This window comes from Notolepis coatsorum (genome assembly GCF_963971535.1).
Source record: "Notolepis coatsorum genome assembly, chromosome: 17".
Taxonomy (NCBI): Eukaryota; Metazoa; Chordata; class Actinopteri; order Aulopiformes; family Paralepididae; genus Notolepis; species Notolepis coatsorum.
Window position 1 is genome coordinate 1,180,995 of NC_140181.1, and position 14,958 is coordinate 1,195,952.

Sequence of the window (14,958 nt, forward strand, 5' to 3'; positions counted from 1 at the left end):
TGTGAATTACATTTGGCATCAACCACTTCCTTATGAAGTATTATATGTGTTAACTCATTCATGGCCAACCACGACTATAGTCGGGTTATCTCGCCAACCGTTGAGCACCAAAACCCGAGTATAGTCGGGTTTTCTATCGTTTATCGTTTTTTCTTTTATTCGATTCTTTATTCTACAGTCTCACGGACCTCGGCGTTACCATTGGAACTCAAGTATCGCCTACCCCTTGAAACCTTATTTCACACTGTGTGTTACATTGTATATGGTCCGGGCAGAGAATTTAGACCAAGCCAAGTGAATCGCTTCATCCGAGCACTTTGAAACGTGTTCAGCACATTCCATGCATATTTTGTGCCAGTTCATGTCAGGGACCCGATAGACATCAATACTGGAAATCACGATCAGACAATTGGAATATTCTTTTTGGGATACCTCCTAGTAAAGGTAATATATATGACATCAACCCTACTTTGATCCAACAATGATTTCACATCGATCGCAGTGATCAATGTATGTAGTATTCAAAAAAAATGCTGTTGCTGACGATCAGAGCGCCAACAAATTATGCATTCATGATGAAACATAATACCTATTATATACCTTTGATTTGGAAATAGTAACGTGTCCAGGCGAGCAACGCGAACGCCTTTAGCAAAATTCACATATCGCTCCATAACGCAGTTACCAGGAATTAGCCTGGATCAGTCCGAAACTATACAATATTCACCACGGGATAACACGCGAACGTATACATGAAAAAAATTACTCTTTCTTACATGTTGGACGAGGGATAGTGACTGTCAAATGAGCCATAGTATTGTCTCCATAGCTATAATATAGAATATAGATATAGCCCTGCAAACATCATGACGCTCAGTGAACATCCCCATCTTTTAAAGCGTGGCCCATTGACTACAAGGATGGATAAAACATCATGACGCTCAGTGAACATCCCCATCTTTTAAAGCGTGGCCCATTGACTACAAGGATGGATAAAACAGCTGGTGCTGAAAGTGTTAATAGCCTAATGAAACATTTTAGTTTTTGTCTAATGAGTTGTTTTCTGTGATAAGCTACATAATAGACCATTCTGCGCGATCAGTTATCAAATAAAGGGACAAAAACGACATCAGTCAAGGTTGTGTGTATTCACTTCATACAACAATCAATGTAAGAAAAGCTGCGATTCCAATAGACCCAACAGAAGCATCCGATTGGAGCAAAGCAAAAATATCATCTATGGGACACTTAGCCTTGTATTGGTCTCTTTACACAATTTAAAACTGTCAAACAAGAAATATGGTAATTGAGATAATTATTTATTTATTTTTGTAATACTACTACACAACATTGTACTATCACTAACACAAACACCTCTCCTGGCACCGGACTGGGTGGAAGGGGTTAGTATTTACCTCCCAGAGAGGGAGCCCTGATGGTCAGTCAGCTTCAACCCCAGGGCCGTTATGAATAAGTGGGTTCATGGGACCTGTACAGCGGTCTGTGACCTGCTCCTCGAGGTAATAATGTTACACCAAACACTGCCCTCAGGTCAGCCAAACATAGTATTACCAACACTAAACACATTCAAAAGTAGAAAAGATTGGGAGGCAAGATGAGGGAATATAGTTTAGAAATCAGTATTTCGGACCCGTAGACCAAAAGAGAGAAAAGGAGGGTGCCGACTGGAGGACTGGAGCAGGAACGGAACTCAGAGGGTCAGAGAGCGCAACTGAAACCGTAGAACAATATTTAAACAAAGGTCTTCACTTATTATGAAGCACAATGATAGCAGCACCCTTCAATGTGTATTTAATGCATGGGCAGCAGTACAAGAGGACTCGAGGCCAAGAGGACTGTGCCTGAAATGAGTCTTTTTGGACCACGTGTGTTGCTGCCACGCGTTTAAGACACATGGACTCTCTCTCTCTGCTGCCACGCGTTTAAGACACATGGACTCTCTCTCTCTCTCTCTGCTGCCACGCGTTTAAGACACATGGACTCTCTCTGCTGCCACGCGTTTAAGACACATGGACTCTCTCTGCTGCCACGCGTTTAAGACACATGGACTCTCTCTGCTGCCACGCGTTTAAGACACATGGACTCTCTCTGCTGCCACGCGTTTAAGACACATGGACTCTCTCTCTCTCTGCTGCCACGCGTTTAAGACACATGGACTCTCTCTGCTGCCACGCGTTTAAGACACATGGACTCTCTCTGCTGCCACGCGTTTAAGACACATGGACTCTCTCTCTCTCTGCTGCCACGCGTTTAAGACACATGGACTCTCTCTCTCTGCTGCCACGCGTTTAAGACACATGGACTCTCTCTCTCTCTGCTGCCACGCGTTTAAGACACATGGACTCTCTCTCTCTCTGCTGTCTTACACATGGACTCTCTCTCTCTGCTGTCTTACACATGGACTCTCTCTCTCTCTGCTGCCACGCGTTTAAGACACATGGACTCTCTCTCTCTCTGCTGCCACGCGTTTAAGACACATGGACTCTCTCTCTCTCTGCTGTCTTACACATGGACTCTCTCTCTCTGCTGTCTTACACATGGACTCTCTCTCTCTCTGCTGTCTTACACATGGACTCTCTCTCTCTCTGCTGTCTTACACATGGACTCTCTCTCTCTGCTGTCTTACACATGGACTCTCTCTGCTGCCACGCGTTTAAGACACATGGACTCTCTCTCTGCTGCCACGCGTTTAAGACACATGGACACTCTCTCTCTCTGCTGCCACGCGTTTAAGACACATGGACTCTGCTGTGTGAATGTGGGGGAGGGGCATAAGGAAAAGTCTGGAATCCCAAGTGCCCTGTTTTGGACAGGTCCGGTGCGACACGATATAAACACAGGGTGGACGCCATCAGGCGAAGATGGTCTCCTCGCGCCTCTTCTTGGTGAGGATGGTCCCGGGCTTGTGCTGCGCGTCCGGGTGGTTGGCCAGCTCCGGGGGGCAGGTGGACACGGGGCTCTCCAGCATGGCCTGCTTCAGGTCGTAGAACACGGTGGCGTCCTCCTTGGTGAGGAAGGTCAAGGCCATGCCGGTCTTCCCAGCGCGACCCGTACGACCAATACGATGGATGTAGTCTGGAGGAGGAGGTCGGGAGAAAGAAGACATTAATTCATCACCTTTTCATGGTATTGTAATGGATGTGATATATCAACACGGTCAGAACACGTAAATAATCTCGACCACAGGGGGAAAAAGGTACATAATGTACGATATGTTATAGCCATACGTAATATATTTACGTTTCATATCGGCTTTCGATGGGCTTTCGAATGTCCAAAAAACTACACTTCCCAGCTCACGCCAGCCCCGGTCAATCATCAGACTTCTTTTTCAGTAATTCTTTTCCTCTTTATTTTCGGGATCATATCTCACGGCGGGAACCAACCTGAACGTTATTGCCTTAAATTGGAACGCAGTTCGTTTCTCTACCTTTCTGTGAACGTCTGTGAATGGCGTTGCCATTTGATGAGAAATGGCGGAGAAATTTACATTATAAAAAAGTAACTGTACTTACAGTAGATTTCATTCATGGTTTTTGCTGCACGCCTGGTGATACTAAATCCAGATTTAACTCTGCCATTGGAAAGGGGAGATTTGGCCCGATCCATAGATGTGCGACTTGGCTATAATAAGGTAATTTATAGGCCTGATATTCTATAATCATATTTCAAATTGCATGTGTCCGGATGGCAGAATTCAGTACTGTATCTATAAAATCTTCTGTTTAATCATCTTCCCTTTATTCATTTGCTCAGATTTTTTGTACACCTGATCTCAAGAAGGTGCTGAATGAGTTTTTCTTCATGTCTGGTCGATTTTAGCAAAATTAAATATTCTCCTTTGGTTCATTACAATTGACTCAAGCCTAGTAACAGACACAATATTTCGGACACTGGGAATACATTCCCTGAGATCCGTAGATGTCCCTAGAATCAGTGCTTCCCAAACCTCTCCTCGAGGCAGCCCAGCCATTCCATGTATTTGTTAAATTCCACCACCAGCACACCTGATTCAACTAATAAAGGGCTTGTTAATACATATACATATATTATCTTTCAAATGCCCGAGTTCAATTTGGATTTAGTATCACCAGGCATGCATAAGAACAGATAATGAAATCTACTGTAATCTACTGTACTTTTTAATTTTCCCCACAGTGCAACCATTTTGAAACTAATTTCAGATATAATTGTTCCTACATGTTAACAATAGGGAAGAGAAACTAACTGCGTTAAGAAATTTGTCAAAAACTTTACCTTTTGTGGCTTATTATCCCGAATAATAACAGTTATTGAAATAATTCATACAGAGCTCTGAACCTTGAACCCCATATACTCTTCCAGGAAGTGTAGTTCAGAAAAATTCCAACGCTGATCGACAGCTATGCAAAAATTCCAAAATGGTCGCCCTCGCGACTAGACTTCACCAAATTGAAAAGTTAAATCTATCTAATGGATGAATGAATGAATGAATGAAAACTTTATTTAACAGATTGCAGAATGGGTACAATACAGTACGGCTCAATACATACAATTGTTAAGGGGATGCAGACCTGAGAAAGACGTTTGTCTTGTTTCCATCAGGGTCCCCCATTTTCAATTCATATATATATGGCACTTTTAACCTATTGCTAAACTAACGTATTGATGATAATATACATTCTACATGCTTTTGTGAAGTGTTAGTGATGTTAATACTTGAATACGTTTGATATTAAAATCGCAAATTTTATGCAACACTGGTACCGGTCCCGTCGGGTGGAACAGGTTAAGAGGTTAATGGACTTGGGCTTTCAATAGACATTGAAATTTCATAAAACTACACTACCCAGCTCACACCAGCCTCTGTGAAAGCTGCTGAACATTTTCTTTGCAAATAATTAAGAGGCTTAACCTCTTCCACCTGTGCAGTCCATCGGCGGACCGCAAATTACATCACGTCATAAGTCAATCTGTCTAGATTGTCTGACAAAAGTATTGTTTTATTTTTCAGTTTAAGTAAGTAAACATCATAACCATGTCACAACAGCCGTTATAATGTATATTATAATCAATACGTTAGTTTACCAATAGGTTAAAGTATTATTAGATAGATTTTCGTTTTCGCTTTTCTATTGTTTTGTCTTGAAAGTCGACCATTTTGGAAACATTTTACGTCGGGAATTGTAGGTTTTTTTACGCCATTTTGAAGAGGACACCGAGAGCTTTCGATGAGCGTTGGAATTTTTCCGAACGAAAGGCCTCTATGGGGGTTCAAGCTAATTACTTCTGTATGATTTTTTTTTATATATCTTATTACTCAGGATAATAAACCACAAAACGTAACGTTATTGGCATATATGGGAGCGCAGTTAGTTTGTCTCCCCTATTTCTAGCATGTAGCAACAATGAGATTTGAAATTAGTTTCAAAATGGTGGCACCCTGGCAAAAATAAAAAAGCTACTGTACATACAGTAGATTTCATTATCTGTTCTTATGCACGCCTGGTGATACTAAATCCAAATTGAACTCAGGCATTTGAAATATAAGATTTGGCACAATCCATAAATGTAATAATAATAAAGGTAATTTATAAGCCTGCTATTCTATAAAAATATTTCAAATTGCATTTGTCCGGATGGGAGAATTCAGTACTGTATCTACAAAACCTTCCGTCATCTTCCCTTTATTCATTTCCTTAGATTTTTTGTACACATGATCTCAAGAAGGTACTGAACGAGATCCGTGGCAGTTTTTCATGTCTGGTCATTTTTAGCATGGTGTTATTCACTATCAAAGATGCAAAGAAAAATCATAATTCATATTCTCCTTTGTTTCATCACAATTTAAGCAAGCCTAGTAATAGACACAATATCTCTGACACTGGGGATACATTCACTGAGGTCCATAGATGTCCCTAGATACCAAGAACATGCAAATGGACCTTGTAGAAGTGGAGCAAACTTCCATTTACTTATGTATGTATTTTAGGCGGATTTTCAGAAAATAGGTGTTAAGAGGTTATGGTTAGTTTAAGGTAACAGTGTGGTTAGGGTTAAGGTTTGAGGCTATCAGAAAAGGGTGCGTCTGTAGTCTTGAGCAGCCTGTCTCGCCTAGTATTGTGAACGAACCATCATCATATCATAGTATTGCTGTGTTTATATAATAGTCTCTCTACACCAGTGCGAAAAATAATGAATACATCCCTTGAGACTGGAATATTTCCTAATGCTTTTAACCTCTTAAGCCCGGAGCCCTATTTTAATGAGATAAGAATATAGATCAGCTGTTAGATGGAGTGCTATGGAAGCAGCTCAGCTGTTAGATGGAGTGCTATGGAAGCAGCTCAGCTGTTAGATGGAGTGCTATGGAAGCAGCTCAGCTGTTAGATGGAGTGCTATGGAAGCAGCTGACCTGACAATACCAGGTGCAACCCGCCTCCTGGAAAAGTACGATAAGATATTCCTTTATTGATCCCCTAAGATAAGATAAGATATTCCTTTATTGATCCCCTAAGATAAGATAAGATATTCCTTTATTGATCCCTTGGGGGAAATTCGGGTGTCATAGCAGCAGGGGGAGGGGAGGTACAGGTATGGGCAGGGTAATAGTAGAAAGACATAAATATAGGCAATAATAAAAAATAAAAAAAGGAGAGAGAATAGTGTTTCCCCTAGGATTTTTTTCAGGGGGGGGGGGGGTGATAGGCCCCCCAAAACTACTAGTGTTGTCACGGGGCGCGCGTGTCACGGATACCTGGTGTCAACAGTGTCGTCACAGACGCGCACAGTAAGGCGGTTGTTAGTATCGGTGCATTTCTCTACACTGAGCTGAAATGAAACGATTGCACATAATAATAATAATAATAGATTCAATTTGTACCGCACTTTATATTCGCGAGAATCTCAGAGTGCTACAGGAGATAGACAAACGGTTAAATGAATAAAACAATTAAAATGAATAAAAACAATTAAAATGAATAACAACCAATGAAATGGAAGAACATAAGATTAGGTAAATAAATATTAACACCGTTAAAGTCTTAGTGAATTGATTGATTTATATGAAAACCAATGTATGTATAATTTAGCTAGCTCGCCAACGTTACTGTGATTAAAGCAAACTTTAATAAAAAAATAAAACGATATAAAAATGTTTTAAATAATTTTTTTTTTTTATTATTATTTTTTCATAGTTAATTAACTATGACACAAGAGTAGGGTTAGGGACAGTTCAGAAGAGGCAGCTCACCCTCGATGTTCTTGGCCATGTCGTAGTTGAGCACCATGGAGACGTCCTGGATGTCGATACCTCTTCCAGCCACGTCCGTCGCCACCAGGATGTCTTTGGCTCCGGCCTTGAGGTTGGAGAGAGCGAACTCTCGCTGCTCCTGACCTTTACCTCCGTGCAGCGTGCAGGCATTATACTGGGGGGGAGGGAGAGAGAGAGAGAGAAGAGAGAGGGGGAGAGAGAGAGGAGAGAGAGGAGAGAGGAGAGAGGAGAGAGGAGAGAGAGAGAGAGGAGGAGAGAGAGGAGGAGGAGCAGGAGAGAGAGAGGAGAGAGGAGAGAGGAGAGGAGAGAGAGAGAGAGAGAGGAGAGAGGAGGAGAGAGGAGAGAGGAGGAGCAGGAGAGAGAGAGGAGGAGCAGGAGAGAGAGAGGAGGAGCAGGAGAGAGAGAGAGAAGAGAGAGAGAGAGAGAGAGAGGAGAGAGGAGAGAGAGGAGGAGAGAGAGAGAGAGAGAGGAGGAGCAGGAGAGAGAGAGAGGGGAGGAGCAGGAGAGAGAGAGAGAAGGAGAGAGAGAGAGAGAGAGAGAGAGGAGAGAGGAGAGAGAGAGAGAGAGAGAAGGAGAGAGGAGAGGAGCAGGAGAGAGAGAGAAGGAGAGAGAGGGGAGGAGCAGGAGAGAGAGAGAGAAGGAGAGAGAGGAGCAGGAGAGAGAGAGAAGGAGAGAGAGAGAGAGAAGGGAGGAGCAGGAGAGAGAGAGAGAAGGAGAGAGAGAGGAGGAGCAAGAGAGAGAGGAGGAGCAGGAGCAAAGGAACAGGAGAGAGAGGAGCAGGAGAGAGAGATGAGCAGGAGAGAGAGAGGAGGAGCAGGAGAGAGAGGAGGAGCAGGAGCAAAGGAACAGGAGAGAGAGGAGCAGGAGAGAGAGAGAGGAGGAACAGGAGAGAGAGAGGAGGAGCAGGAGAGAGAGAGGAGGAACAGGAGAGAGAGGAGCAGGAGAGAGAGAGGAGGAACAGGAGAGAGAGGAGGAGCAGGAGAAAGAGGAGGAGCAGGAGCAAAGGAACAGGAGAGAGAGGAGCAGGAGAGAGAGAGGAGGAACAGGAGAGAGAGGAGGAGCAGGAGCAAAGGAACAGGAGAGAGAGGAGCAGGAGAGAGAGGAGGAACAGGAGAGAGAGGAGGAGCAGGAGCAAAGGAACAGGAGAGAGAGGAGCAGGAGAGAGAGGAGGAACAGGAGAGAGAGGAGGAGCAGGAGCAAAGGAACAGGAGAGAGAGAGGAGCAGGAGAGAGAGAGAGGAGCAGGAGAGAGAGGAGGAGCAGGAGAGAGAGAGGAGGAGCAGGAGAGAGAGAGGAGGAGCAGGAGAGAGAGGAGGAGCAGGAGCAAAGGAACAGGAGAGAGAGGAGCAGGAGAGAGAGAGGAGGAACAGGAGAGAGAGAGAGGAGGAGCAGGAGAGAGAGAGAGGATGAGCAGGAGAGAGAGAGAGGAGGAGCAGGAGAGAGAGAGGAGCAGGAGAGAGAGAGGAGGAGCAGGAGAGAGAGAGAGGATGAGGAGAGAGAGAGAGGAGCAGGAGAGAGAGAGAGGAGCAGGAGAGAGGATGAGCAGGAGAGAGAGAGAGAGGATGAGCAGGAGAGAGAGAGAGAGGATGAGCAGGAGAGAGAGAGGAGCAGGAGAGAGAGAGAGAGGATGAGCAGGAGAGAGAGAGAGAGGATGAGCAGGAGAGAGAGAGAGAGGATGAGCAGGAGAGAGAGAGAGAGGATGAGCAGGAGAGAGAGAGGAGCAGGAGAGAGAGAGAGAGGATGAGCAGGAGAGAGGATGAGCAGGAGAGAGAGGAGGAGAGAGAGAGAGGAGGAGCAGGAGAGAGGAGGAGCAGGAGAGAGAGCAGGAGAGAGAGAGAGGAGGAGCAGGAGAGAGGAGGAGCAGGAGAGAGAGAGAGAGAGGAGGAGCAGGAGAGAGAAGGAGCAGGAGAGAGAGAAAAGGAGAGAGAGAGCAGGAGAGAGAGAGGAGGAGAGAGAGGAGGAGGAGCAGGAGAGATAGAGAGAGGAGGAGCAGGAGAGAGAAGGAGCAGGAGAGAGAGAGCAGGAGAGAGAGAGCAGGAGAGAGAGAGGAGGAGCAGGAGAGAGAGAGAGAGGAGGAGCAGGAGAGAGAAGGAGCAGGAGAGAGAGAGCAGGAGAGAGAGAGCAGGAGAGAGAGAGGAGGAGAGAGAGGAGGAGGAGCAGGAGAGAGGAGGAGCAGGAGAGAGAGAGAATGAGGAGCAGGGGTGAGAGAGGAGCAGGAGAGAGAGAGAGAGAGAGAGAGAGAGGAGGAAGAGCAGGAGAGAGAGAGAGAGAGAGAGAGAGAGAGAGAGAGAGAGAGAGAGAGAGAGAGAGAGAGAGAGAGAGAGAGAGAGAGAGAGAGAAGCAGGAGAGAGAGAGAGGAGGAGCAGGAGAGAGAGAGAGAGCAGGAGAGAGAGAGGAGGAGCAGGAGAGAGAGAGGAGGAGCAGGAGAGAGAGAGGAGCAGGAGAGAGAGAGAGAGAGAGAGAGAGAGAGAGAGGAGGAAGAGCAGGAGAGAGGGAGAGAGAGAGAGAGAGAGAGAGAGAGAGAGAGAGAGAGAGAGAGAGAGAGAGAGAAGAGGAGAGAGAGAGGAGGAGCAGGAGAGAGAGAGAGAGAGAGCAGGAGAGAGAGGAGCAGGGAGAGAGAGAGGAGGAGCAGGAGAGAGAGAGGAGGAGAGAGAGGGAGGAGCAGGAGAGAGAGAGGAGGAGCAGGAGAGAGAGCGAGGAGGAGCAGGAGAGAGAGAGGAGGAGGAAGAGCAGGAGAGAGAGAGATGAGGAGCAGGAGAGAGAGAGAGAGAGGAGGAGCAGGAGAGAGAGAGAGAGGAGCAGGAGAGAGAGAGAGGAGCAGGAGAGAGAGAGAGGAGCAGGAGAGAGAGAGAGGAGCAGGAGAGAGAGAGGAGGAGGAGAGAGAGAGAGGAGGAGCAGGAGAGAGAGGAGGAGCAGGAGAGAGAGAGAGGAGGAGCAGGAGAGAGAGAGGAGGAGGAAGAGCAGGAGAGAGAGAGGAGGAGGAGGAGAGAGAGAGAGGAGGAGCAGGAGAGAGAGGGGAGGAAGAGCAGGAGAGAGAGAGGAGGAGGAAGAGCAGGAGAGAGAGAGAGAGAGGAGGAGCAGGAGAGAGAGAGAGAGGAGGAGCAGGAGAGAGGAGGAGGAAGAGCAGGAGAGAGAGAGGAGGAGGAAGAGCAGGAGAGAGAGAGAGAGGAGGAGCAGGAGAGAGAGAGGAGGAGGAAGAGCAGGAGAGAGAGAGGAGCAGGAGAGAGAGAGAGGAGGAAGAGCAGGAGAGAGAGAGGAGGAGCAGGGAGCGGAAACAGGAGAATCAAAATCAGCTTGAACGCAACAGTTGTGATTGGAAGGTCCAAAAAGGGGGCAGGGCTTGAGATAGGTACATTTATTTACCAGGGTATCTGCAGTTTTCAACAAGTAAAATTTTGACTTTTTAAGGCCTTTTTAATACCATTTAGAGCTCAATTTAATACCAATTTCACAACCATACTAGGAAAGAATAAACTACACATAGCGACACTGAACTGGCGGCTCCTGGTAGCCCCACAAAAACGACTTAAATAAAAAAACATTTAAATATATCTAATATGATTTCATCTCCCTAATACCTTTTAATGCCTTAAATTGAGAATTCTGAAGGGAAGACTTTTGAATACCCTGCAGATACCCTTGTTTAGACACTCCTTCCACTCCGAGTCTTACCCCCATCTTCTCCAGGGACTTGGCCAGAACATCGCAGCCCTTCTTCTGGTTGACGAAGATGATGATGGGCGGCTCGAAGCCCCGCCCCAAGACGTCCAGCAGCCGCTTCCTGCAGCAGGGGAGCACAGGGTTAACCCTAACCCACACTCAGGGCGGGGGCGGGACAAACAGAAACCAGAATCGCCTCCTCCTTATACCATAGAAACCATGATCACCTAGGGCTGGGCGATATGGCCAAAAACGTTATTGCGATAAAATTATTAAATTATTTTCATATAACTCGATATCGATAATTATCGTCAATATAATGTCTGTCAAGTTTAATTAACTTCTTATGCCCGGCGCCGATGGACGGGCTATTAATAGACTTGTTTTTCTGCTGCGAATGTCTCGAGTTGATGTCGTCATCAGTCCGGGCACGTTAGCAGTTAGCCAGAGCGAGCAGTGTATCCCATGACAAAGTACTAAATATCCCTAAAATACTCTGTTCCGCCCCAATACATTGCAACGACGTCCACCGTATACCACACACTACTATAACCGTGGCATCAGAATTCACGCCACACATACTCGGCACGTAAATATATAAAATAGTGCCGTGCAAGCTAATTATCCTAGCCAGCCTTGAGTCCTACCTCTCTACCCAGAGGTGCAGCGCGGGTCTCCTTCGCTCTCGGCCATCTCCTTCACTGATTGGTTGTTAGTGCGTGTGCTCATATCCAAGCTTGGAAAATCGATATATCGAAACTTTTCATGTTTATTTCGAGGAAATAATTTATCGCGATAGTTATCGTTATCGTTTTATCGCCCAGCCATATGATCACCGCCTCCTTATACCATAGAAACCATGATCACCTTCTCCTTATACCATAGAAACCAGAATCACCTCCTCCTTATACCATAGAAACCAGAATCACCTCCTCCTTATACCATAGAAACCATGATCACCTCCTCCTTATACCATAGAAACCATGATCACCTTCTCCTTATACCATAGAAACCATGATCACCTTCTCCTTATACCATAGAAACCATGATCACCTTCTCCTTATACCATAGAAACCATGATCACCTCCTCCTTATACCATAGAAACCATGATCACCTTCTCCTTATACCATAGAAACCATGATCACCTTCTCCTTATACCATAGAAACCATGATCACCTTCTCCTTATACCATAGAAACCATGATCACCTTCTCCTTATACCATAGAAACCATGATCACCTTCTCCTTATACCATAGAAACCATGATCACCTTCTCCTTATACCATAGAAACCAGAATCACCTTCTTGAAAGGGGGGGGGCGGGGGACATCGTTTCTGATTATTGATTACCAATAACCGCGTTAGCCTCAGTAGCCACATTCGCTGATCGCCTGGTTGGCTATCAAAGCAAGGCCTGATCAGCATGTAATTTACGTGAAAGAGATCTTACCGTGGGCCGGTTGGATCCCCAAAAGGATTTACAGTTATCGATCGCCATCTGGTAGATCGATATGTCCATTGGCTGATATATTCCTTTACTGCATAGTGAATTCGGCGTCGCAAAAGGTATTCCAAGCTACACGTATAGATTCCAGCTAACAGTAAACTCCATTCAAAGTCAAAAAAAATAATGCACCGTTCTGCCACAGGGAACACTGCATTATCGAGACAGCGCCCCTACGAGGATCTGGCCGGTAATGCACTTTTCAGAATTCCAAGAGTGGGGTAAATCTGCAGTGCCACTCGGTGACATTGAGTAGGTAATGGAATAAAAGCCAAAACAACCTTGCCACGGACATGTCCGTGGTTGGCCCTCTTCGAAACACGGACATGTCCGTGGCCGGGCGGGAATGTGTTAAATGCTGCTGAACATAAAAAAAACTAGAATGTAAAATGTATGAATAAACTTAGGTGTGATTGCTTCATCAGTAATGAATGTTCGGTTATGGCTTTAGAATGTTCAGCGTGAAATAGGATGTTCGCTTAGGGCTTTAGAATGTTCAATTATGTTTTTATTTTTTATCCTCTTTCTCTCTGTTTTTCTCCCTGTCCCAATTTAGTCGTTGTGCCAATTCCCCCCCTCCCCTGTCTGGTTGTTGTGCGCATGTTCTCCTACTGGTCGGTACAAGGGAACCCTGAAGTCATCCGCACGCTTCCTCCGAAAGCCAGTCACCTGGCAGTGAGGACTACTATTTTCAAAGCTTGCGATACCTTTTGTAGATTGTTTGATCAAAGCTTGCGATACCTTTTGTAGATTGTTTGATCTTCATCAGATGATTAAGGAACCTACTCGTGTTACACACACCTCCCAAACCATTATTGATCTGGTTTTGGTATCGGATAGGACCAGGATAAGCAAAAGTGGAGTAGTAGAATATACTATCAGTGACCATTCCATGATCTTTGTGACTAGGAAGATACAGAGAAATATATTTTCACAATACAGTGAAAATTAGGTCTCTGAAAAACTACAGCAAAGCTGCTCTCATCGAGTGTTTTAATAATGTAGATTGGGCAACTGTACTGAAATGTAATAATATTGATAACGCCTGGATATGTTTTAAATCTATTTTTCTAAATGTAGTGGAGAAACTAGCACCAAGCAAAGTGGTAAGGATCAAGCGTAGAACAGAGCCCTGGGTTACTGATGACATTTTAAAACTGATACATTTAAGAAATCTAAGTTTTTCAAAATTTAAGAAATCAAGGGATAATTCAGACTACCAAGAGTTTAAGAAACTAAGAAGTGAAGCGAACAGGGAGATTATGACAGCCAAAAAATTCCACTTTTCTGAAAAGATAGTCGAATACAGGAACAACCCCAGTAAATTGTGGAAATCATTAAAGGATCTAGGCTACAGCAAAAGGCTAAAAACCAAACCTAGCAGCCTTAGTTTGAACCACAAGGGTAAATTGACCTCAGACAAAAAAGAGGTGGCGGAGGGGCTGAACACGTACTTTACATCAGTGGCAAGTAATCTGGTAAAAGATCTCCCACAGCATTCAGGGCGTTTTGGAGAAGCACAGGTTAATGAGTATTACTCACAACTAGAGCTGCAAGAGGACTCCTTTTCTTTTAGTAAAGTGACAGAGAGCGCAGTCCTCAAGAGACTAAATCAACTTAATTCCAGTAAAGTGACAGGATTAGATCAGATGCCTGCTAGGTTTCTTAACGACGCAGCAGAGAGCATCACACCTGCTATTACCCACCTAATCAATCTCTCCATTGAGCATGGGAAGGTACCAGCAGATCTAAAGAGTGCTAGAGTAATCCCACTCTATAAGAAAGGTAATAAGTCAGACAAGGGTAACTATAGACCAATTAGCATTTTAAGTATACTATCAAAAGTCATGGAAAAAATCATTCATGAACAGATCAATACATATTTAGTGAGTAACAATATCCTATTTGAGCATCAGTCAGGCTTTAGACAATCTCATTCCACTGAGACTTGTCTGGTGTATTTGACTGACTGCATCAGAAAGGAGATTGATGCAAAGAAATTCTGTGGAATGATCATGTTGGACCTACAAAAGGCCTTTGATACGGTTGACCATAGTGTCCTTTTATTTAAATTGAAGGCGATTGGGTTTAGTTGGTCAGCGTTGAACTGGGTCACCTCATATCTATCAGGCAGGTCTCAGATGGTAGATGTAAACGGGACCTACTCCTCAGCCAAGGCGATCACCTGCGGGGTGCCTCAAGGGAGTGTCCTGGGGCCGCTCTTCTTTCTCATTTACATAAATGATATGAAGAATGCCTGTTCATCAGACCTTTTTCTTTATGCGGATGACTCAGCTATTCTGGTCTCCCATAAGGACTTGGCAGTAGTGGAGAGGACCCTTAGTGAGGAGCTATCAAATGTGCAGATATGGCTGTCAGATAACAAACTATCTCTTCATTTAGGAAAAACAGAGGCCATCCTGTTTGGATCAAAGAAACGGCTTGGTAAAGATATTGAAATGAAGGTAAGAGTAGGTGAGAAGCAAATAACAATCAAGGATTCTGTTGTATATCTAGGCTGC

The 14,958-nt window shown here is 44.8% G+C and overlaps 1 protein-coding gene across 1 annotated transcript in view; it reads right to left on the bottom strand.

The window, feature by feature from the left end:
• Positions 1-1,129: 1,129 nt before the first annotated feature.
• Positions 1,130-14,958, bottom strand: part of ddx23 (DEAD (Asp-Glu-Ala-Asp) box polypeptide 23) — an 88,605-nt gene continuing 74,776 nt past the window's right edge. Inside the window, exons 15-17 of the mRNA XM_084333215.1 lie at positions 10,945-11,053; positions 7,253-7,427; positions 1,130-3,096 (exon numbers count right to left, since the gene is read on the bottom strand). Coding sequence (XP_084189341.1) covers positions 2,873-3,096; positions 7,253-7,427; positions 10,945-11,053 — 508 coding nt within the window. The 3' untranslated portion in view covers positions 1,130-2,872. The remainder of the gene's footprint in view (positions 3,097-7,252; positions 7,428-10,944; positions 11,054-14,958) is intronic.